At 43.0% G+C, this 25,118-nt stretch overlaps 1 protein-coding gene across 1 annotated transcript; it reads left to right on the top strand.

The window, feature by feature from the left end:
- Positions 1-541: 541 nt before the first annotated feature.
- On the top strand, positions 542-10,864 carry LOC135709196 (uncharacterized). The gene has a single exon (XM_065231419.1). The coding sequence runs from the start codon at positions 570-572 to the stop codon at positions 10,710-10,712; it is 10,143 nt and encodes a 3,380-aa protein (XP_065087491.1). The 5' UTR covers positions 542-569; the 3' UTR covers positions 10,713-10,864.
- Positions 10,865-25,118: the final 14,254 nt, after the last annotated feature.

Below are 25,118 nucleotides of genomic sequence, written 5' to 3'. Positions count from 1 at the left end.
TCAATTTCCACCTGAACATGTATATCAGATACGCTAGTTATTGGATTAGATTGCTGCATTTTACCTATCTTGTAATTTTTTTTTTTCGGTTTGGAGCTAAGTAGTCGTTACCCTTACTATGCACAACCACAGCACTGGACCTTCCTGATCCGAAAAAACAACAATAATTTTTTTTATAAACTAATTGTTTAACCCGACTGGGATATTGTAATTGTTCACAATTAACCCTTAATTTAATTTTTATTTTTTAACATTCAAAAACTATACATAATTAATAAAAAACAAAAATATGATCGGAACCGGAAAAAAATTCGAAAATGCCAGTTATACCCACATAATTTCCCTCCGTGCTTCCCTCGATACAACTGAACAGCTCCGATTGACTTTATTTGCCGTCAAACAATCAGACCATTCCACAGTAACGGCACGGCGGTCAATATTGATCGGGACGGACGAGCTTGCTCAGTTGCCGGCTGTCTGCTTTAAATACCAACGGATCAATCGATCAATCATCCAGTTGGAAAAGTTCATTTTCTAGCAAACCACAACTTTCGTTCTGAGCAAGTAAGATGCTTCGCATCAAAGAAGTTAAAAGGTACAACCAGCGTTTGGGATTCCCAGCCGGGAAGGAAGTCCGGATCAAGCCACTGGAACAGGGGGACTTTGCGCGTGGTCCCATCTACGTCAAGTACGGTCGGGAACTGTCCAGGCATGATCCATCGTCTACCCGGATGACTTGGAACGCGACGGTCTTCGATACGGCTGTGAACCATCCGCAGCAACCGTGGACGGTGACCAAGACCGGTGGCAACAAGCCGTTGGTTTTGGCGGTGATGAAAAAGGGATTGGGTGCGTCGGAGGAAGACCCACCGAAGAATATGGTGACCAAGGGCGGCGATGATCTGTCCGAAGATAACTATCATGAGGGAAATTCCACGCTCTTCCTGGTCAAGTGTGGAGGAAAGGACTTTGCCGTTGGATTGGATGACTTGAAAGATTTGAACTCGTTTGGGATCAATGCCGGAGGCGGAAAATTGTCCCTAAAAGGAGGTAGCCCTGTTATGGACGTTGCAGGCAGTATTGTTCCAGTTGAGCAGCAGGACGGGTCGGTTACGTATGTTGCTGTGAATAACGGTGCCAAATCGGTGATGTACAAGTTGAATGAGAAAGGCCTGCAGAAGTCGCAGAAAATTGAGTTGAGAGTTACGACTAACGCTGAGAAGATATTGCTCACCAAGCAAGGTGAAATATTGCATATTTCACCTCAAGGATTAAATGTGTATACGGAGGAAGGAAGTTCAACAAAATTCAAATACTTCTGTCCGTATTTCTCAGCACCTGGTGGATGGAGCCAACAGTTTGTCGATTCGGTTACGTTGATGAATATCGAAGGGAATCGGGAAGCATTAATTGGAACCGGTCCCAAGGGCATCGAATACTTTCCGATTTCTGATAAGTGCAAGAACTATGTGATTGAAGGATCGGACGATTTCAAACACGCTTTGGTGGCAGGAGGTGCTACGAAAAACGGCAACCAAATTAAGGTTCTAGGGTACTACAACGGTGAATTGTCTGTGATCACATTGGAAGTTGAAGAATTTGCTGAACCCAAATTGAATCAAGACTCAATCCCCAAAGAACCACAGGAACGCATGAAGGCAACGAAAAGTTCAAAGATCACTGTGCGTAGTGGCAATTCCAGCAAATCTATCCGTTGGCTTCGGGATAGTCTGGATGAATCTAGCTTCAAGAACATCGTCGATAAACTGTCCGGAAAGGTGCAGTTTACTTTCCCATTGATCGACCTGCAAGATCGCATGGGACTTCCGATCAAGCTGATGGTGTACTACGGTGAATCGGAGAGTGAAGATATGAGCGTTTTGGGTAGACACTGGACCTTGGGCAAGGATTGTATCGTGCTGGATCATGGGAATACGGTGTTTGCAGATAAGCATGAGTACTTTCTGGTGAAGGATCAGACGAAGGTAAAGCTGGAGAGGGATTGGATGAAGCCCTCAGCTGGAGGGAAGATAGCATTCTACATAGCTGGTCACAAAAATGTGATGTTTGAGTACTCGGTGCAGGATGAGAGGTGGGAGGCCAACGATGGTAAGATCCGGTACGTGTATGGCATCAAGAATCAAGGCGTGGTAAGTGTTCCAGGTTGGAATGATTGGTACGGACCGTCTGCAAAGTTTGATCAGACCAAAAATCATGCCATCCAATGGAATTTGGTAGAAATAAGCAGCGTTGCCTTCAAAGACGTTAAAATTAAGTATTCTTACACTGCACTCGACACAAACACAAATACGATGCACCTGGCTAGCATAAGTGATGGGGATAAAACTAATATTAAATTCAGCTATAAATCAATCAAGGTGGTAGATAAGCAACCTGATTCGAGTTTGGTGAAGGAACATTCATTTATCAACAATAAGTTATTGGAAAAGGTAGAAATAGAAACTGTAAGCATTTCTCAATCACTGAAAATAACGAGCACCACAATTGATTCCTTGCACTACTTAGAAAGCATAAGTCAAGAAGGCGATTCAGATCCTGTTTTAAGATTCGAATATAACAGAGAAGATCAGTTGAAGCCAAGAGTGGCACAAATTCAGTTGCCATCGAAGGCAGTTCTAAACTTTCAATATACAAAACAGGCCATCCAAACCGATCAATTCATACAGGAGATAGACAAAATGGCCGATTTGTACACAGGAAACGAGTATTCACTGCAAATTACGAAGCAGGCAGGTGAAACAAATCTCATCGTAAATTTTAAGGATTCATCAGGCAAAAATGATTTCGTCAAAGATGAAACCTTGCGTATAGAAAGCTACCGAGGGTTCAAGATCAAATCCTACAGTCCAATCATGAAGCGGAACTATTTCGCGGTGGTGGTAAGCTACAGCGAAAAAATTGCAGCAAGAAAAGGTCAAAAAGAGGAAGACGAAAAAGAAGCTATTCATAACAAAATCAACATTTTCAACAAAGGCGACGACGACAGGTGGAAAATGGACCCCGCAAATCAGAATTCTAGAGTCACTAATGATAAAAACTTCAAGTATGATTTTCAGGAGGACTCGTTCGTTTACTATCACTCGAACAAAGTTCACTTCGAGTACCACAAAGCGGGAAGCCACGAATGGAGTTACGCTTCACAGGATATTGGTGAAACTTTTGCTCTTTCATTGATCAATAGAGGAGCCATCTATTGGAAAGGTGACCTCATGATGATACGATGGGATGCCTCAGGAAACTCTAGGCAGACAACTCTCAGTGATCCAAATAGTAAAGCCAGTGCATCGGACATTGGCTCATTCTATCGGTACATCGCTGTTCAAGGAACCTACGCCGAAGACGTCGAAGGATCTAAGAAAGAAGTAGATGATTACCAACGGGATCTTACGGAGTCACTATTAAGAAATGGGCTTGTTGTGTACAACAATCTGGTTGCACTGAGGACGGTCATGTTGAGCTCACTCGGAAAAACTTCTATCAAAGTGTTTCTCTATCTGTTGAAAGGAGACTACACCGTCTCAAGCAGATCTTCGATTGAGATGGAGGGTGAAGACATCACTAAATTCAACCTTACATTAGACGTGTTTGACGAATACAAAACAAAGGATACCAGCCAACTGGACAAGTATCGATTTGAGTTCAAGAAAGAGAGCGACAAGTACAAGCTGAAGTTCACTGGAGCTACGGATATGAATAATAAACCAACTAACCCTTCAACAGAAAACCAGCAGCTCATCGAGCAATACGAACGGCGCATGAAAATCCCCTTGGACTTCGAGAAGTACATGATGCAGGTCAACCACGACGGGATCATCCTTAACAATCATCAGATCATACACAATAACGGAAAATTCGAAACCAAACCTTTGGACCGTGACACTTTGAAATTGACGAAATTCCGGATTCCACTTGGTACTTTCTCCAACATCAACAAGGTCTCTGAAGCCGGCGATATAAAGTTTTGTACCAAAACTGAGCAGCAAAAATCGGAAAACTGCGTAAGTTTGGACATCAATACCGCACAGAACTTGTCGATCAAGTATCCGTACTACCTTGTGACGCAGAAGCGCAACGACATCAAAGTTCTGCCGCTCAAGATTAACAGTCGTGGTTGGGAAGATCCGGTAGACTACAAGGGAGAAATACTTCATGGATCAACCAGCCATTCAGTTTTGGTGACTACTCGGATCAGCGACAAAAAGACCATCGTGAGACCGTTGAAAAGCTTGAACAAGAAAAACAGCGCTTCCACACAGGTCATTTCGGCCGAGAAACTATCGACACCGTACGACGATTACCAGATCAAATACGAGTACTCCAACCCTGTGGTGTCCATGAATGAGATCGCCTTCAAGACGACAGTGGTCATTCCAGGTGGGGACAAGAAAGTCACTGGCTATTACAAAGAAAATAGCAACCTTCAGGCCAATGAACAAATAGTGCAAGTCATGACGGCCGACGATCAAGTGTTCGATCCGGAATACGTCAAACGCATGAACGAAATGAAGGAGGAAGAGAATAAGCAACGAGATCGTTCACAGCTTGACGAGGAGCAGACTGTCACCGACAAAAGCGGCAAGCATCCAATTTTGAAGGTTACTCCATACAGCGTCAGCCAGAACCTAGTTCACTTCATCGGATTCGAAGACTACGAAGACACTAACGGATGGACCGTCAATCGAAAACCCTTATCCGATTCAGGCAGCATTCGCCGAAATGAGTTCTCTGCAACTGGTAGAAACTTCTTACTTCTGAATAACGGAGAAGAATTGTCCAGAGAGCTTCCCAACATGCCATACTACGATATCTTCATTGCCAGTGCCTGGATACGAACGACACAGGAGCTGGTCGTCGGTAGTCCTACAGACATGATTTCAATCTACGTAGACAACCGACAAATCAAAGGCGCCATCAAGCAAAGTATCGACGAATGGATCCAGGTTGAAGCTGCGACGACTTCCATCGAAGTTACTGGAAGCAATTCAGTGAAAAGGGTCACACTGAAAGTAGTCGTCAAACCGACCGGAGCTAATACCATTCACGTGGATCACGTTAGAATTTCCCCGATGAACTTCAATCTGGAAGCCAACGTCTACGATTCGCACATTGGTCAGCGAACTGCTCAGATTCAAAACAATGGGTACATTTCCCGACGGCTGTATGATGTGTATAACCGGCGAGTTGCCGAGGTTGATGAAAATGGAAACATCAAATATATGGCGAGCTATTCCAAGCGAATTGGGAACAAGAAATCTACAAGCAAGCAGGAGGGAGGCAACAGCTCTAGAGTGCAAATTCGGGCCAAGAGGAGCTGGTTGGAGTCATTTTCTCCGTATACTGTGGAAAAACGATGGCAATTTACGGGGGGTTCGACCGTAGAACCGTACAGCATTGCTTTGCAAGGCAAAATGACCTTCGGCTATCCAATTTCTGCAGAATCAATTTGCGTTCGATTGGTGTACAGTTTGGCCAACAATGCGCAGTTATCGATCATGATTGGGAAAGTTCAAGTTACAATCAAAGCTAATGCCGTTCAGTATAAAGGAGCTTCCTATTCCAGTCCAAGCAGCGCTGAGATCATTGTCTTTGTTACACCAACATTTACCAGTATTTGGGTGAACGGGCACCTTGGCATGGAAACCTCAGAGAGCAGCGTGAAGTTCAGCAATGAAACAATCTCCTTACAAGCTACGGGATCTGTTGAAGTCAAAGACCTAATCATCATGGAGGACGCAGAGATTCAGGTGTCCTACATGAACCGCGATTCCAAGCCGATACAAGAGATCCTATTGCTTGACTCGAGCAACATTCTAATCCGCCAGATGAGCTACGATGTCATTGGACGAAAGGTCGCTGAAACGGTTTGGGTTCAGAAATCGCTTGCTGATCGTAGTGCAGGTGGCTTCAAGGCTCTCAAGTATCATGACGATTTTGTGTCCAACGACAATCCTGCCAGTCCGGATTACTTCCTCAAATCTGGACCAATGAAAGGCTTGGTGTCTGTCACCAACAATATGTATGAAGGATATCCGTATAGTCAAATCGACTACTATGGAAATCCCTTGGAAGTTCGCCATAAGATCGGTCAACCTGGAAAGCACAACTCGGTTCGAGGTAATTATGCACAAGAATATTTGATAGCTTCCGATTTGCCTTTCATTCAGAAGTTCTACCCGAAGGAGGAAGGATACCGCCAGGAACAGGAGAAGTCTCCCAACGGAAAGAAGCACGTTGTTGTGTACAATCGCAGAAACAAAAAGGTCGCCGAGTACACCCAGGTCAAAGACTTCAACAATATTCTGACTACGTACGTCTACGATAAGCATGGCAATCAGATTCAGATGCTTCCACCAAGTTACTATAGTGAACAACTGAAAAGCACCCATCAAGGATTTAAGCCGGAAAAGACAGTAGTCCAGTCGCCCTGGGCAGTTGATTCAACGTACGACGAATCCGGAGAACTGATTGCATCCAAAGTAACACCGGATGGAGGCCGAGTTGATTTCATCTACAACGAATACAACCAACTTCGCTATCAGCTGCATTACGGAGAAAACAGAAAGGTAGACAAGATCGTCTACTTCCTGTACAACGTTTTCGGGCGAGTATGTGAAGCTGGACAGGTGCTGGCTACTCCAGATATCGAAAGACAAGTACGCGAGACCACGAAAACTCATCAACCACTCCCGAAACGTGATTCAGCCGTATACTTTGACTACGGAGAAACTGAGCCTGAGCCATCGTTGCGTGGCCGAATACAACGAACGGTGAAGAAAAACACGGATGTCACGTTCAGCGAAGTGCTGTTTTTCGATGAAGAGGGCAACGTTATTCGCAAGAGCTATATTAGTCCAACGTCTAATGAAACATTGTCTCTAGAGTATCTGCAGGAGAACGACAAGGTTTCCGGAATTCAGTATCCATTTGGAGTGGATGGACAACAGTTGGTTCTTAAGTTCCGGCACAATTTGAGAGGGGAAATCATTGAAGTGTCCAGGATAAACCGAAAGTCAAAGGACCAGGTTGAATACATTCCCATTGCTGGTATAGATCATGATGCTGAAGGGAAAGTGACTGGAATTACTCATCATTACGGAAAGAATAAATTCGGTCAAGCCTATAAATATGTTGCTCCTGGATATTTGGCGGAAATTCAGAATGATTACCTAACGGAGAAGTTGTACTACACGGAAAAAGGATATGGATGTGAACCAACCGGAGATGGCAGCATTCTACGAACCGAGTTCAAAGCCAGTTGGCATGATAAGTGCGATCAGAACTTGATTCCTCTGACGGCCAGAGCATTTGCTTCGAATACGATCAACTTCAACGTTGCAGAGACTTGTTTCGATGCCTTGTTCGATTTGGGTTATATCGATACAAAGGGCCGGCCCGTGAAGACGTTTTATCCGGATTTGGAAACAAGAGTACCGTGGAAATGCGCAACGGCACCTACTTGGAAACACATTTCGGAAATGCTGCTGGAAAAGGGCTACCCAGAACACTACGGACATGCGTATGACTACGGAAGTCATGGAGAACTAGTTTCCGCCAAGAGTTTTGTTGGGCAGGAGAAGGACAACCTGGATCCTCCTTTGTCAAAAGCCGCACTATCAAAGGCTGGATTCCGAACAACACAGGATTTGGATAATTTCTGGAGCGAGCTCAACAAAGGCATCAGGAAGATTGAAGGCACCAGAGCACTCTTTGAAGGATCTCACCAGCTGTCCAGTGGATCCTTAGGATCAGTGATTCATAGGCAGAAACTGAATGCCATACTGGAAGGTAAGGGTAGTGATCCATCAATATGTTCTACTTGGACGAATGGTGATAAGCTAGAGGAAGGAAAATGCAAGAAAGATTTCCAGTCATTGTTCAACAATCTAAATCTCAAAGGAATACTTACGAAACTAGACAGAAACCTACAGCCAAAGGTTTTGCAGATTCTGAAGAGAAGTCTTGCAACTGTTCTGGGAAACTCCCCCGGAGACGTGGAATCATTCTCCATCGATCCAAATGGCAACCATGGTGTGTTCTATACAGGATTCAAACGCTTCGAGCTGAAGTACAAACCAAGAAAGAATCAAATCGATACAATCAAGGAAGGCAAGCATGATCGAGTGATCGTACATGACAGCGAAGGCAACGTGGTCAAAGCACTTCACAAAAACATCGAAAAGATTGAATACGATCCACTGACACAGCGAGTCTCCCGCATTGAGTTGACCAACAAATCTTTGGTGCTGGAATTTGGCTACGATTTCCGGGGTGAACGAACTGTGAAGCGCGTTCGCAACAAGAACAATGAAGTAATCTCGGAGCTCTACTACGTCCGGGACAACAAAGGAAACGTTTTGGTGGAATACAAACAGGAGTACCCCAACCCGAAGGAGCCGAGCAAGCCCATCAGTACGGTCACTGCTTACATTCACGGTCCGCTGGGTCTTCTCGGGTTCTTCCGCAACAACAAGTACTACAACGTCCTTCTCGATCACGAAGGCTCCACACGGCTCGTCATCCACAATGGCAAAGTAGTTGCTGCCTATGACTACCTTCCGTACGGGCAAATGATTCGCAAGTACGGATCCAACCCGGAGGCTCACATTGCCTTCCGCTACACCGGACAAGAGTTTGACGAAGAAACTGGCCTCTACAACTACCATGCCCGTATCTACGACCCGGATATAGGTCGTTTCTTCCAGATGGACCCCATGGAACAGTACGCTAGTCCATACAAATACGCTGGTAACTCGCCCGTCTCACAGATCGATCCGGACGGTCAAATCGCTGTCACCTTAATATTGATGATAGTTGGTGCGATTGTTGGAGCTTATCTGGGTGCAGCCTCGGCAAACAACAGTTGGAACCCGGCCAAGTGGGCTTGGAATGATAAGAAGACCTGGATTGGCCTGTTCGCCGGTGCACTGATGGGAGCATTCGCAGTGTACGGAGGAGCAGCATCCTTTAGCTACTTCACAGCTATGTTTGGTGGTTCCATGATTGCAGGTGCGTTGGCCACGGGAGCCATTTCGGTGGCCGGTGCTTTCCTTGGGGCGGCCGCGGCTTCTAACGAGTGGAATCCAGCCAAATGGGATTGGACGTCACCGGCCGTATGGAATGGACTTTTCACGGGAGCGTCGATAGCCGTTACTTTCCCATCCGGATTTGTTGGAATCACACGCAGCTTCCTCTCAATATCGACCAACTTGGTTAGAACGATATACGCGACATTGATGTTGGGTGGATTCTTGCTGCTTGTTTGGCTTGGTGGAAGTATGGCAAATCAGTTCAATTTCCAAATGTCCGAATGGGACTGGAAGAGCCCTCGGACATGGTTCGGGATGATAGAAGGTGCATCGACCATCTTCATGGGAGTTGGTGGCACAGCTAAACATGGTGCTAGCAAGATTCACTACGTAGTTAAACCTGGTAATATGAAGGTGGCTTGGCACAGGATCAACATCCCAGCTAAGTCTTTCACATTACGGAAGGTGAAGGATACAGTCATTGTAACATGGTACAAAAACGGTCAAGCAGTAAGTAAACAGATGCTGAAGACTACTGTTAGGGCAGATCTGGCGAAAATTCCCAAGAACTCAGTGGCTTTGCAACGGACCTTCTTCATGCCGTATCAGCGGCTGGCCTACGCAGCAATCACGGCACCCGTATTGGCCGGAGCAATGTTTAGACGCTACCAGGATCACTTTGCCAACCATCCCAATGGGACTCTGACGAAACCGGTCCGGCGGAAGCGGTTCGCTTCGATGGCAAACTCAGCGGCCGGACCCGGTGTTTCGAGTTTTTTGAACGATCTCTTCAGCGATGTATCGGATTTCTTCAATTCGTTCTTCATCCACACGGAGAATCAACAGGTCTTTGATTCGGATCGATCAATCGGGCTCGCAAAGAAGTATGATAATCGTCCGCTGGAAGATCTGCCTAGCAGGTCGTTTCAAAAGCTGTGCTATTCTCCGAATGTCGAAGGCAATCAAATAATTTGTCCCCAACGTGAATCCACGGTGAATGTCTTCTCCAAACTCCCGGCATTCGAACCTGAATTATTCGGACAAGATTCGTTCGGCAAATGTATGCCACTGACGTGGCATGATCGGCCTTCGATCGTATGCGATGGGCAACAGACGACCTTTGTCTACACGCCTGTTCAGAGCCTTAGGGTGTTTGATTTGGTGGATGGGTGGTTGATGCTCGCTAGAATCACTCCGGCTGCAGTTCGGAACGTGACGGCAGGGTTCAGCTTCCTGAAGAATGTGTTTATCGGGGAGTGTAGAGAACGAGCTTCTCCGATGAGACATCGGATGGATCGTTGCAAACAGCAATTGGAATGCAAATTGCTTGCTCTGAAGGATGCGATGGTGGGCAAGAAACCATCCGAAGTGCAATGGGCTGAGCCTATTGTGAGCGATTTGGAAGACGACATTGGGGAGTTTGTACGAAGCAAGAACTCAACTCAAGAGGACTTTGAATTGCTACAAGAGAGGTTGAGTTCCCTGAGGGAAGATGTTATGGAGGAATCTGGTTTTGATCATGGTTTGAACATGACCGCATTGTTAGGGGAAATGCTAAAGCGAATGAATGGTCAGGATGTAGTTTTCAATTCAGCTGCTGACTTGATTTCGTTCAAGGAAGCACCTGTCTCGTTTGTTTTACCAGAAGGCCATTTACTGAGGTAATGCATTTGAAGTTTTTTTCGGGGGCGCATTTTCGTGTGTCAAAGTAGCAGCTAAAATGATGGGAGAAAAAACATATTTGCCAGTAATACAGAAATAAGATAATTTATGTTAAACATGTTCTGATGCCTAGAAGATAGATTTTACATGGGGTAGTAAATATGAATTGTTCAATTATGTGTTTTATTGAAGTACTGAAATAAATGAAAATAAAGAATCGTTAAATTAAAAAAAAAAAACTTTGCTAGATTTTCCCAAAGCTCACTACAATCTCAGAAAATTTAATTGCGAGATTTTTACTATATACATCCAAACGCAAATCGGTAAACAACACGGTCAAGGAAAGTAACTCAAAATTAAGTAAAATTTTATTCAAAATTGTAAAAAGAAGTAATAGAGTGAAATTTTCCTCGATTTTCCAGGAAAAACTTCTTGAATATGATCAGAATCGTGTGATATTTCACTCCTAGAATGATCTTAATTGGTTGATGAGCGTTTTAGTTGAATAATTGTATACCTTATTGCGTTTTTTTCCTACTACTTTAGAAACACTTTCACTTTCACTAATTAACTTTCATTATTGAGTTTCACTATCACTTAAAAATAACAGATACGTATTTCATTTACTACTTGCAAACTTCTTCAGCTTTATCTGTAATCATAAATAAATTTTCTCAATATTTGGATACAGATTACAGGTTTAAAAAAAAATCAGACTTTTCTGCTTCTACATTTATGATTTTTGATGCAGATTTTAAGCCCCTTCTAAATATACAAAAAAAAATCGGCATGGTTTTTTTTTTTGCATAATTCACTTAAAAGGAGGGGCTTAAAATTTGCATCAAAAGACATAAAGATAGATACCGTCTGACATGCTCAGTGCTCGGAATCAATATTCGGTGACTGTGTAAGGGAAACCACTTTTCCCATCATGGAAACGCCTCGTTTTCCGATGATAAAATTATGCATTTTCATGCACAAAACACACGGAATTTTCTTATTCAAAATATAATACAAAAATAAAAGCAAAAACCGATTGCAGGAATTTGTCTGCTATTTTTTTGTAATCGTGAGATATTCGCGATCAACCATAAACATTTGAGATTTTTTTTTCTAGCGTCCTAAAGAAAGCCTTACCTTAATTTGAAGTGATTCTGGCTAATTGACATGACCATGCTTGGCATACACAGTTGTACACACCAACTGCTCATTTGTTAATAACTTTTCAATCAGTTGTTGAAATTTAGTTTTCTTTAAATTAATTGATTGATTAGGATCATTGTTTACTGTAGACATGCAAAGAGTAGGTCAATTTTAACATTTGAATCAACGCAAATGAATTTTTACGCTTAAAGTCCGAGATGTGCAGCGAGTATTTCTCTCTTCATTTTTGCAACGCAAAATCAAATACAGTTTGTTACTAAAATTACATTTTTTTTAACGTTTGTATAAGAAGCTTAACCTCTTCTCTATCGATTGCTTCAAACAGAACTGTGTTTCGTCAACTCTGTGTAAAATTATTAGCAAATGAGCAGTTTGCGAGCCAAACTGTGTATGCCAAGCATCTACATGACCATGCTTTTGGATCGCGAACTGCTCATTTGCTAATAATATTGCACAGAGTTAACGAAACACAGTTCTGTTTGAAGCAATCGATAGAATAGAGGTGAGGCTTCTTATAGGTATTCGGTCATTGCGAGAATTTGAATGTACCGCTTCGATACTTGACGCATTTGACCACAAACGTTTTGTTTCTGGGTACATTATCAAAGAGCTTTGAGGGTGATGTGGCTGGCAGCAAGGCGAGTGAACGTAATTTATGGTGGTCCTGAAAAAGACCGTTTTGTCGTGATAGTTTAGCTTAGCTATTAGGGTGTTCAACACGGATGAAGCTGGCGAGCTGTATGTTGTTTGGAACGAGGGTGACGCGCTTGGCATAGAAGGCTCACAGCGACTCATAACGAGCAACTGAATCCCATCAGCGGTTTAAGGCAGCCTTGATAGCTAGGTGCTTGCGAGGAGCCTTTCGTTGTGTACTGGATAATACCATCACTCACCACACGCGGCGATTGAAAGAACACCGTTCGGTGAGACTGGATGGAATTCAATTTTGAAATCTGTGTTAGGGAAAGAGCTTTTTTCAGGCAATCGGTGATAATTTTAACTATCATAGCAACTTAATTTAATTTATTATTATTACAGTCCATCTGACTTGATAGTCTCAATGAAACACTTAAATCTAAATGTAGTCACTCATTAAAAATTAAAAATTGGCCGACGGCAAACGATGATGAAACCTGGAGGCATTGATGTCAAAGTCAAATAGGTCAGAGGCTTCGTTGAATTGATGAATCATGGCGACAAAGGAACTGTTTGCAGCATAGTTGGTTGCATGTACTACTTCATGTAGCAAGGTTCTCGGACGGAGCATACAGATTAATTTTGGCCAGTAACTCAGGAACATCATATTCTGCGAGTAAAACTTTAGCAACGAAGACGACCTGCGATATGTTTCGTCGCTTAGCAAGAGTATCCAAACCCAGTAAACGACAGCGGTCAGCATACGGTGGTAAATTCAGCGGGTCACTCCATGGAAGATAGCGCAGTGCGTATCTGACGAATTTGCGTTGAACAGCTTCGAATCGTCCACTCCATACTGCTTGGTAGGGATTCCAGTAGTGAGCGTACCAATGAACAGTAAAGGGCTTTAAAACACAGAGGATCACCAAATTCTTTAGATATCTTGAACATGAATCCAAGCTGACGATTAGCTTTGTCGATCGTGGTTGAGAAGTGGCGAATGTATGTGAGCTTTTCATCCAACATGACACCGAGGTCTTTAACGTGATCGTGTCGTTGAACTGCAGTCCCAGCAACGTTATAATCAAACAAAACGGCAGTCCTAGTTCGACGGAAACTAATTACGCAGCACTTTGAGACGCACAGATTTCAAGAACGACTAGATAAATCTTCAAGTCATCGGCAAAAAACAATTTACCTCCACGTAGTAGAATAAACGTTACATCGTTCACAAATAAAGAGAAGAGCAGTGGTCCCAAAGTGCTACCCTGTGGAACTCCTGATCTGTTCGAGAAACAGTACGATGAGTAGTTTCCGATGCATACAGTAACTTCACGTTGCACGAGGTGCGATCTAAGCCAGCTGCAGAAGGAAACAGAACATCCAATTTTTTCAAGCTTTGCTAGCAGAACGTCGTGCACAACTCTATCAAACGCAGCTTTAAGATCAGTGTAGATGGCATCCACTTGAAGTTTCTTGCATACATTTTCCATACAGAACGACGTAAAGCTGACGAGGTTAGTTTCCACGGAGCGGTCAGGAAAGAAACCATGTTGACATGTACTTATGTAATGCATGCAGGAAGCAAACAATCTCTCATTTATCAGCGACTCAAACAACTTAGATTCAACCCCAAGCGAGGTAATCCCACGGTAGTTTTCCACATTGCGTTTGTCTCCTTTCTTGAAAACAGGGAACATAGTAGAGCGTTTCCATAGTGCGGGAAATTTCTGTTGACGAAGTGACAGGTTGAAGAGCAAGGACAACGGAGCAGCTAAGATATCGGAGCATTTTTTTAGGACTGCATGGAATAACACTCGGACCTGGTGAAAATGATGATTTGGTTTTACTCATCACAGAGAGAACCATTTGTACATCTACGACAAAAACATCCATGTTTACGACGTCGGTTGGCACATCACGGACGGCTCGCTCAATTTTTGCTTGCGATGGGGAGTCATTCGAGAAGACGCTTAAGAAGTGCCTAGCAAATAGGCTGCATTTGTCCTCAGTTGTCAATGCTACGTCATTGCCGAGAAAAATTTTTGACGGCAGTCCAGTTTCCTTTCTCTTCGTATTCACAAACGACCAGAATCCCTTGGGGTGGCATTGCAGATTATGTTGAGTACGAATTACATACCTCTTGTACAGAAGCTTGTTGTAGTGGCAATTGAAAAAATTCGCTTGGTAAGGGTACATCGTCGATGAGTTAGAGCACGGAGAGCTCTAGATCGCACTCGTTTCAGGTTGCGGAGAGTAGCGTTAGACCAAGGCGGTTTTCTTGGAGGTTGGCACTTCGGTACTGAAGCACAAACACAGTCGCGCAAAAGGCTATTATAGCGAGCGACTCCTGTATCGATATCAAGGTCATTCAACACGTTCCAGTTGATCCGGGACAAGGAACGCCTCAGCAAACGGAAATCGGTCTTCCGGAAATTGAGCCGAGTGGCAGTCATGGTTTCATCAAAACGAATTTGTGATCCGTTCGCGATAGATATATCCAAAGCAGGGTGGAAATTTTCAAGAGGAACGATGACATCAGGCGCTTCAGCGACGACACAGTCAAGAAGTGCACTTTCGCTAACAAAAACCAAGTCAAGAAAACGAGACTGGAAATTGGGAACAAGGTTTATCTGGCTCAGTCCATGAAAAGCCGTGCCGTCAACAAGCAAGCGGCTGGCAGGAGTAGTTGAAGATGCAATCGGATCTGGAAACGCATATCCCTGGCCTGAGGGTGACCAGCTAAGCCCAGGCTGATTAAAATCACCAAGCAGAAGAAGCACATCCGTTATATCAGCCATGGACGATGCAAATTCTGTAGCATCCAGATGAAGCTGCATTGTGGTGCAGTCATGTCGACGTTCAGGGGGCACCGCTCCAATGAGGATGTTCCGCGAAGTGAGGCTGACCTTAACCCAAACCGCTTCAATTGTAGTAAATAGTTCGTTGGAGATTACGCAGGAGGCGAATGCGTTGGAAACAGCGATGAGGACACCACCACCGCGAGTACGAATGCTGTTGGATGAATTACGGTCTAATCTGTAGACAGTAAAAGAGTTACCAAACAGTTGTACTGAATTGATCCTCCCATCGAGCCAAGTTTCCGTGAATACATAAACGTCATATTCCCCGTCAAGCACAACCAGATAAACATCGTCCAATTTGGTCATGAGCCCCCTGGTGTTCTGATAATAGACTCGTAAACCGCTATAGGGTTCGGTGCGAGCCGTGTCAATGGTAACTTGTCCAGGATCCGAACGAGAGAACGGTGAACTATCAGGCAGCGAAAGATCACCTGGCGTAGAAAGGTTCGAAGTGGTGGCCATAAGCGAAGATGAACTGAAACCAAGTGGCGGATCAACAGTTGAATTCACATGGACGAGTTCATACTTGCCGTAAACGAGTGGTTGGAAGACCCCTTCACCAGGCCCGCACACAGGGCCGGGACGGCTGCAGGTCGCTGGCGGGAATGGCTCGACTGTGACGGGGGGCTCGGGGGCTTCCATGATGCCAAGGTTGTGCTTTTATCGGAAATGATCGGCTGTAGGCATAATACATTTCAGGAAGTGGATTGTTCGAAATAATGTCGTACTTGCCTGAGATAGGGTTTTGGAAGACCCCTTCATCAAATCCAAACACAGGACAGGGACGGCTGGAGGTCGCTGGCAGAAATAACTCGACTGTGATGGATGAATTAGGGGATTCGATAAAACATATGGCAGGCGTGCGTCCCGGTGTCCAACATGGGTCAATCACGAAGGAGTTCATTGTTGAATTTCGACTAGAAGTGATAATCGTTTCAGGGACGGAATTATTCAGAAAGCGATCATACTTGCCTGCGGTTGGATTTTGGAAGACCCCGTTTCCGGACTCAAACACAGGACCAGGACGACTGCAGGTCGATGGCGGGAGAGGCTCGACTGTGATGAGGGGATCAGGGTCTTCCAAAATGCTAGTGGCAAGTGAGCGTCCCGGTAATCGGTTGATAAAAATGCGGTGTTGAGGTTCAAGTTCCTGACCCGGCAATATCACTCGGTCATAGATGATTGATGACTGGAATGGGCGTACTTTGGAGTTGTTTGCGGTATGCTTATTTGTAACAATCCTTGAGGCTTCCAAAAAATTTCGACTCTGCGGTTGTCCACGAATTTACGAAATAGCATTCCCTTGGGCCATGTAGAGGACGAAAGTCAGGCCAGTGCCAAGGCCTATATCAACAGCAGCGTTTGACAGTAGGCAGCATGTCCCGGGCTCAAATCGTTTATTTTGCTGTGCTGGGCCCGCTGTCACGGTATAACATGTTGCCTACGCGCCTGCCACTGGGCTGACGAAAGTGCTTTCGACGTAAAATCTGCTGAGACACCGACTTTGAAAGAAATGAAAGACATGGTGCTGACGTCTTTGTTCTTTGAAACCAGTCGGATAACTTCAACATCGTCGGTTGACAAACGATTTTTGGCCAGCTCACCATCACGAGAAATCCGAGATAGGTAAATCCAAAACTTTTCCACCGGAGCAGGCACAGTGAAGTGGGCTAGGCTTGGAGATACAGATTCACCAGTAGCACGCATTAGGTTTGGTACATTATTGTCCTTTCATGGAAATAACCGCCGGCTTCCTATGGTTCTAGACATAAAACCAGACCGTCTGGAGGAAACTGGAGTGATGGAAGCAGTATTGGTCAACAACTGTTACACATCCGCGCAATTTGCAATAGACATTTTGAAAAGTGATAAGGTCTTCATTTTAACAGATTCGTAGGAACATTTCTTATCGATTGGCGTATTAAAAATTAAAATCCATCATCCACGACCGATTTTGATTTTTGAAACCCCCAATGTTGCCTTAAAATTACATGGTATTTTAAAATTATACAGCTGAAACTGGCTGCATTCATATGTCGGGCTAATTTTTCATTTTTCTACATATTCTATTGACAAAACCTATTATTAAGCGTATTAGACGATAATAACAGCTCAAAATGTTTTTGGAGCCGAGTTATTAACGAAAGAGAGAGTCGATGAAGAGAATCGATCAATGTATATTGGTCCATTTGAAAGTTAACGCGAGAAGTGTCCAAAAAATATTCATTAACCCTTATGTGCGTGACGAGATTTCCACCCGCAAAAGGGTGACGGGGTACCCGTGTACCCAAGCTTATTGCGAAGCTCAGACAATAAGATAGAACCAAACAATGTTCTGCAAAATTGTAGGTTTAGATAAGAACTAAAATATGACCTACATACATTTTGGAATGGACCGCTCATTGTCCCCAGAATAGGTTCCGGAAGCCCCGGGGAGTGGTCAAACTCTGCTTTTAACAAAAACTAGTCATGTGGCATATCAAAATTTTCAGAATTTAATGAACAAGTCATTAGAGATCATGTAAACTGACAAAAGTTACAAAGGCCATCCGATGGCCCTGGAACAGATTCCGGAAGCCCCGGGGAAGTGGCCAGTCTCTTATTGCATCAGAAATTAGTCGTGTGACATATCAAAATTTTCAGAATTTTATAGGCTATTCTTGAGAGACCATACCAGCTAAGCAGATTGACAATGGCCACACGATGACCCCGCAACAGGTTCCAGAAGCCCCCAGGGAAGTGGTCAATTTCTGATTGCAACATAAACTAATAATGCGTAATGTTCAGAGTGTCATGGACATGTCATTAGATACCATGTCAACTAACAAGATTGACAAAGGCTACCCCATGGCCCTGGAACAGGTTCCGAAACCCCCAAGGGAGAGGTCAATCCGTGATTTTAACATAAACTAGTCATTCAGTATATCAAAATTTTCATAATTTCATGGACATGCCATAAGAGACCATGCCATCTGACAAGAGTGACAAAAACCATCCGATGGCCCTGGAACAGATTCTTGAAGTCCCGGGAAGAGGCCAGTTTCTTAATGTAAAAGAAAACAGTCGTGCGACATATCAAAATTTGCATAATTTCATATACAATTCATTAAAGACCGTATTAGCTAAGCAGAATACAATGGAATCGCAATGACCCAGAACAGGCTCCAGAAGCCCCCGGGGAAGTTGCTAATTTCTGATTGCAACATAAACTAATCATGCGACTTTTCAAAATTTTCATAATGTCATGAAAATGTCATAAGAGACCATGTCAACTGACAAGGGTGACAAAGGCCGGAACAGATTCCGGAAGCCCCAGGGGAAGTGGCCAGTCTCAGCACCACTATTGTCACCCGAATTTACAAGCATGAGTTCCTCAAGGTTTAAATAAACCATTAAAATTCATTTTCTACGAACATTTTTAAAAGTTTCGACAGAGAAAATTAGTTTCAAAATTTCAGACATGTTCAAAAAATTCTGAAAATTTGAACATGCCGCATGATTAGTTTCTGCTGAAACTAGAGAATGGCCTTTTCCTCAGGGGCGTCCTGAACCTGTTCCAAGAACATTGGGTGGCCATTGTCTTTTTTCGCAATTGGCATGCTCTCTAATAAATTGTCCATGAATTTATGAAAATTTTGATGTGCTGCACGTCTGGTTTTGTTGAAATCAGAGATCGGCCACTTCTACCGGGGCTTACGGAATCTGTTCCAGGGACATAGGGTGGCCATTGTCACTCTTGTCATTTGGTATAGTCTCTAATGACATGTCCATCAAATTCTGAAAATTTTGATATGTCACATGGCTAGTTTGTGTTTAAATTAGAGAATGGCTACTTCCTCCGGGGTTTGCGGAACCTGTTCCAGGGACATTGGGTGGCCATTATCACTATAGTCAATTAGCATGGTGTCTAATGGCATGTTCATCAATTTCTGAAAATCTTGATGGACTGCACGTCTGGTTCTGTTGAAATCAAAGATTGGCCACTTCCTCTGAGGTTTCCGGAACCTTTTCCAGGGACTTTGGATGGTCCATTCTGGAATTCATGTACGCCATCTTTCAATTCTTATCTAAACCTGCAACTTTGCAGAACATTATTTGGTTCTATCTTATTGTCTGAGGTTGTACCCCGTCACCCGTTTAAGGGGTACAAATAGTACATAGCCGCTGATTAGCCCCTCCTTCACCCAAATTTCTTGAAATTTCACCAGATCGTTTGTGTTAGCATTTTACAAGATGTCAGAAAGCTTAATAACGATAAACATCACGTACATGATTTTATTTCAATTCAAATGTGCCCCGTCACCCACATAGGGGTTAACAAATTTATGGTGGTCCTAAAAAGGACCGTTTTGTCATGATAGTTGAGTAGTGCTGAGCTATTAAGGTGTTTTACACAGATAAGGCTGACGCGAGCTGTGCGTTGTTTGAAACGGTAACGCGCATGGCATAGATGGCTCACAGCGACTCATGACGAGCAACTGAAATCTGATCAGTAGCGGTGCAGCTTCTTTTGGCACTGCTGGTGCTGCTGCTGATGGTGATCACTGGACACCACCACTCACCACACGCGGTGATTGAATAATCAACGTTCGATGAGACCGGAATGAGTTTGATTTTTAAATCTGTGTTAGGGAAAACGCTTTTCGCAGTCAACTGGCGATAATTTTCATTACTTTAGCAACAGTTGTACATTCGTACAATTTTCAATAGTGACCTTTTGAAAATTGATAAAGTCGATTGCCTTGTTTAAAATGAATATCCATCCGCTATTGACAGATTTGTAAGTGGTCAAATCCTGACCACTTTTCGTAACGCGGTCGATTTCGGTTTTTTGAAATTGCACCCCCAATATGTTGCCAAAAGACGTAACCCTACGTAAAAAAAAAAATGAAAATGTATGCAATTTGACTAAACATCCAAATGAAACAAATGTGACGAAATATAATAAAATTAAAAAAAAAACAGATGAACACGATTGTACATAGAAAACACACTATCCCAAAGTGTTTTACAGGTATTTACTGACAAAAAAAAACTGAATGCGAATAAAAATTATATGTATTAGAAAATTAAACATCGAACATTAAATTTTTTTTTGCGTTTATTTTTCCAGGCTTATTTGCCGTAGCTTTGCGGAGCCGATATTCATCGTTTGGGTTACAAAATTACTTAAAACTAACGTTAGTAAAGCGGGGGCCGATTATTCGCGGCTATCTCGAGGTTAGGGGTAACAAATTGTAACAAACGGGTGGCAGGGTAGGGATTGAAAACACAGGGTTTTTTAGAGCAATGTGCTCTTGATCTAGAACTAAGCGACATACTGGAGAAAAAGACAAACATGGGGGTACACCGATGGAGACCTAGCAACTTGAGAGAACACAAGATGACACTAACTACTAAATCCTCAGATCGATCCGTTTTAAAAACACATAAATTAAATTAAAATAATCGAGATCTCGGCTCGCCAAGATGTCTCTAACGGGCCGCATAGGTTGTTTTCCTCGGACCCTGAGGGATGCGGATAACTCGGATCTAGCAACACAATGTAGGGTGCATGACCAAAGCACGTGGTCGATATCGTGATAGCCACTACCACAAGCGCACAAATTGCTGCCTGCGAGCCCGATTCGGAAGAAATGCGAGTCTAACGAGTAGTGATTGGACATGACCCTTGATATGACACGTATAAAGTCACGGCTCATGTCCAATCCTTTGAACCATGGCTTGTTCGATACCTGTGGGAGAATATAATGTAACCATCTTCCCAGATCACTCTCATTCCATTTTTGTTGCCTGTTGGTGAGGACGTGCTGACGGGTATTTGAGAAAAATTCCGCAAAGGCGATTTGTCGATCAAAAATATCGCCTTCCATAGCGCCCACCTTAGCTAGCAAGTCCGCTTTCTCATTACCCGGAATTAAGCAATGAGATGGGACCCAAACTAAGGTGATAGTATAAGAGCGGTTAGATAAAGTACTCAATTTAGCTCGGATTTCGGTCAGGAAATACGAGGAGTGCTTCATCGGCCTCATTGATCGAATAACCTCCAATGAGCTAAGGCTATCAGTAAAAATAAAATAGTGATCAGATGGTAGTGAGGCAATTTGCTCTACTGCGTAAAATATGGCTGCTAGTTCCGCAACGTATACGGAACAGGGTTTTTGCAGTTGATATGAGGCGCTATGAAATTCGTTGAATACTATCTATATCTATCTCCGAGTCCGAGCCATCGCCGACTGCCACCATCTACAACTCTAACTCAACGCTTTTGCTAATTGGTGCCAACTGAACCGCATGGTTGTAAATCCAACAAAATGTTCAGTAATCACGTTCTCACGGAAGAAACATCCAATTACATTCAGTTATATCCTAGAAGGCGTTGACTTTCATTGTGTGAATCACATTAAGACTCTGCGAGGCCCCGTAACGTGCGTAGATCACCTTTTCGTGGTACGTTACGGGATGTAAGATCTACCACCGATTCCTACTCCTGACTACTTCAAACTAGGGGAGCTCGATTTTCCAGTAATCCAAGGAACACATCTTAGTCTTTGTTACCTTCTCTAGCGAGGATGCTCTTGAAACAAGGAAAAAATGAGTTAGTTAGTCATCATCTATGTGATTCCTAATCTTCTATTCGTTGTTCCCTAGTTTGAGTTGGTTAAGACTAGGGTTCCGGTGCATCCAGAACGCTCGCCTTCATTTTCAGGATAGCTAAAAGTTTCACGGACATCTACTGTTTGAAGTCGCCCTCGTCCGGTCGGTGTTAGAATACTGCTGCCCTGTATGGAATCCCAATTACCAAAACAGTGTACAAAGAGTAGAGTATATTCAACGACGATTCAGCTGGTTTGCCCTTCGAAGATTGCCTTGGAGAGATCCTCATCGCCTTCCAAGCTACAAAAGTCGGTGCCAGTTAATTCACCTGGATCCTTTGTGGAGTCAAAGAGATACGACAAGGGCCCTGTTTGTGGCAGACATTCTACAGGGCGGAATCGATTGTCCTTCTATTCTACAACAAATCAACGTTAACGTTCAACCACGAGCACTCCGTAACAACGCAATGCTGAGGATACCTTTTTTTTACCACAAACTATAGTTCGTATGGTGCTATCAATGGGCTACAAAGGGGTTTCAATCGTGTTGCTTCCTTATTTGATTTTCACTTGGCACGTGAGACGCTGCATCAGAGATTCCGTGATATATTTTTAAGAATTAGGAATTAAGTTGGACTTCACGGAGTTTGCAGCTTCTTAGTTCTTGACTTTATTGTTGTTTATTGTAAAATGGAATGAGAGTGATCTGGGAAGATGGTTACATTCTATTCTCCCACGTGCTTTGGTCATGCACCCTCCATTGTGTTGCTAGATCCGAGTTATCTGCATCCCTCAGAGCCCGAATAAAACAACCTTTGCGGCCCGTTTCAGGCATCTTGGCGAGCCGAGATTTCGACTATTTAAATTTAATTTATGTGTTTTTAAAACGAATCGATCTAAGGATTTAGTAGTTAGTGTCATCTTGTGTTTTCCCAAGTTGTTATCTGCCCATCGGTGTACTTCTATGTTTGTCTTTTTCATCAACATGTCGCTTAGATCGAGATCAAGAGCACTTTGCTCTCCAAACCCTGTGTTTTCAATCTCTTCCCAGACATCCAATTGTTACAATTGTTACCCCTAACCTCAAGATAGCCGCGAGTAATCTGCCCCCGCTTTACTAACGTTAGTTTTAAGTAAGTTTGTAATCCAAACATCGAATATCGGCTCCGCAAAGCTACAGCAAATGAGCCTGAAAAAAAAAGACGCATTATAAAAATAATAATCGATTTAGGTTAGCGACTGAAAGTCAATTTTTATTTGTTATATGCGACAGTTAGAAGATACTGAGAGGTTAGCACATATCATCGGCAAGAGACCGATGATATGTGCTAACCTCTCAGTATCTTCTAACTGTCGCATATAAAAAATAATAATCTTGCTGCAGTTTACCAAAGTGCTCTGTTTTAAGTCCTTTAGAACCACATCCAAGCAACAATTCTTGATGCTGAACTTCTTTCATGTATCCGCTAGTGAAAGGCCTTCATTCTCGGCTGTTTCCAGAATAAAACTGTAGCTTCTCTTGACACAGTTCACCTTGAAATTCCTTGATGATGCCTTGAGGGGTTGAATAAAAGACGTGGGCTTTGGTGGCATGTATAGAAGCTTGATGTTGGGATTGCTTATGGTGGGCGGATGCGATGGACCGTTAACAAGGAACAGCCAAGCCTTGACGCTAATGTTCTTGTCTGCGCAAAACTCCTCCAACTGTGGTGAGAAGTAGTCGTTTATCCAGTCCTCAAATAATTCTCGGGTCATCCAACCTTTCTTGTTGCTACGATAATACACAGGGAGATTCGCTTTCTGCATATTTTTAACCCTTGATTCGCGAAATTGTTGATAACCAGCGGATTCATCATCAGAGACGCTTTTGCGCAATCATCTTTTGCTCTAACAAACATGATTGAGAACCTTTTTTGACGTAGGACTACGTATTTCGGGAAGGGTACCAATTCAGGAAAATGCAACGAAAATTGGTAAGACTTTAAATGCTAAAAACTTGGCCAATAATCAATGGATTTGGATGATTTGTATGTTGATCGATTCGGCAGTTTTATAAAATTTGTGTGGTGAGTCACACATTATATATGTTAAATATTTAAATAGCTAAAAATTAAAAAAATATTGAAAAATTCAAATTTTTCATACATTATCTTCGATTGCAAAGTGCTCACCCCTAACACAGCTATCAGAAAGTTGGTATCTAACAGCGCAAGTCAAAGCCGCATAATCATTCGGCGTTGCACGTTGGTCGGGTCGACCTTGAACTTGTTCGCTGCAGCGTGGGCATCGTAGCATTTTTTCCATCCATTCACCTAAATCAGCTAAATATAGAAAAAGGCGAAACGTAGAAAGTTTCACTGCAGTCATCGTTTGGCTGCCGAGTGTTAAACAGAGGTTTTTGTTGCGTTGTACACTGAAAACAAAACTAACTCAGACAGAGAATAACATTTACTCAGTTCTGAGTCACTCTTACTCATTTGTATGAAAAATTGTCTTAAAGCGTAGTGTAAACTACGATTTAAAAAAAAATCTCCATACGAAACAATAGAAGTGACTCATTATCTGAGTAATATTTGTTTCCAATGTATTTAGCTTGCCATTTCGGCTAGAAATTGGATATTGGATAGTCAAGCTCAATGTGCACTTTGCATCAAATTCCATGTTTTAATTTGACAGCACGCCCTTAGAAAGCAGGTTTCTGTATTCAGTGAAGTTATTTGGATTGACAATACCTATCGCATGATTGGCCTTTTAGTTCAGAATTCACTCACCATGCAGCGCTAGTAACATTTGATTCAATAGGCTTGCTTAAGCAGTCTACATTCCTTTAAAACGAATCTTATTCAGAGAGTGAGCCACTTTTACGTAGGTTACTCTTGCGCTGAGTGATCAACACTTTTAGAAATGTATCCTTACAAATGAGCAAAAGTGACTCACTCTCTGAGTTAGTTTCGTTATATGTGTTTCGACTAGATAAGAGATAGATATCTCTTGTAATGCTATTCACATGGATAAGACCTATTGTATATTGGACACAGGGTCACCAGTGATTTGGGAAATCGTGAAAAAGCCGGAAATAGTCCGTGAATAATAATCTTCTCAACTACTAGATTTTCCGGATACAATCACTTTGAAGAACTTATTCAATA

Source organism: Ochlerotatus camptorhynchus, unplaced genomic scaffold (genome assembly GCF_037179485.1).
Source record: "Ochlerotatus camptorhynchus isolate MF236.1 unplaced genomic scaffold, CSIRO-AGI_Acam_v1.1 ptg000357l, whole genome shotgun sequence".
Taxonomy (NCBI): Eukaryota; Metazoa; Arthropoda; class Insecta; order Diptera; family Culicidae; genus Ochlerotatus; species Ochlerotatus camptorhynchus.
Note: the sequence above shows the minus strand (reverse complement) of the source record. Positions and strands in the feature narration are given on the sequence as shown.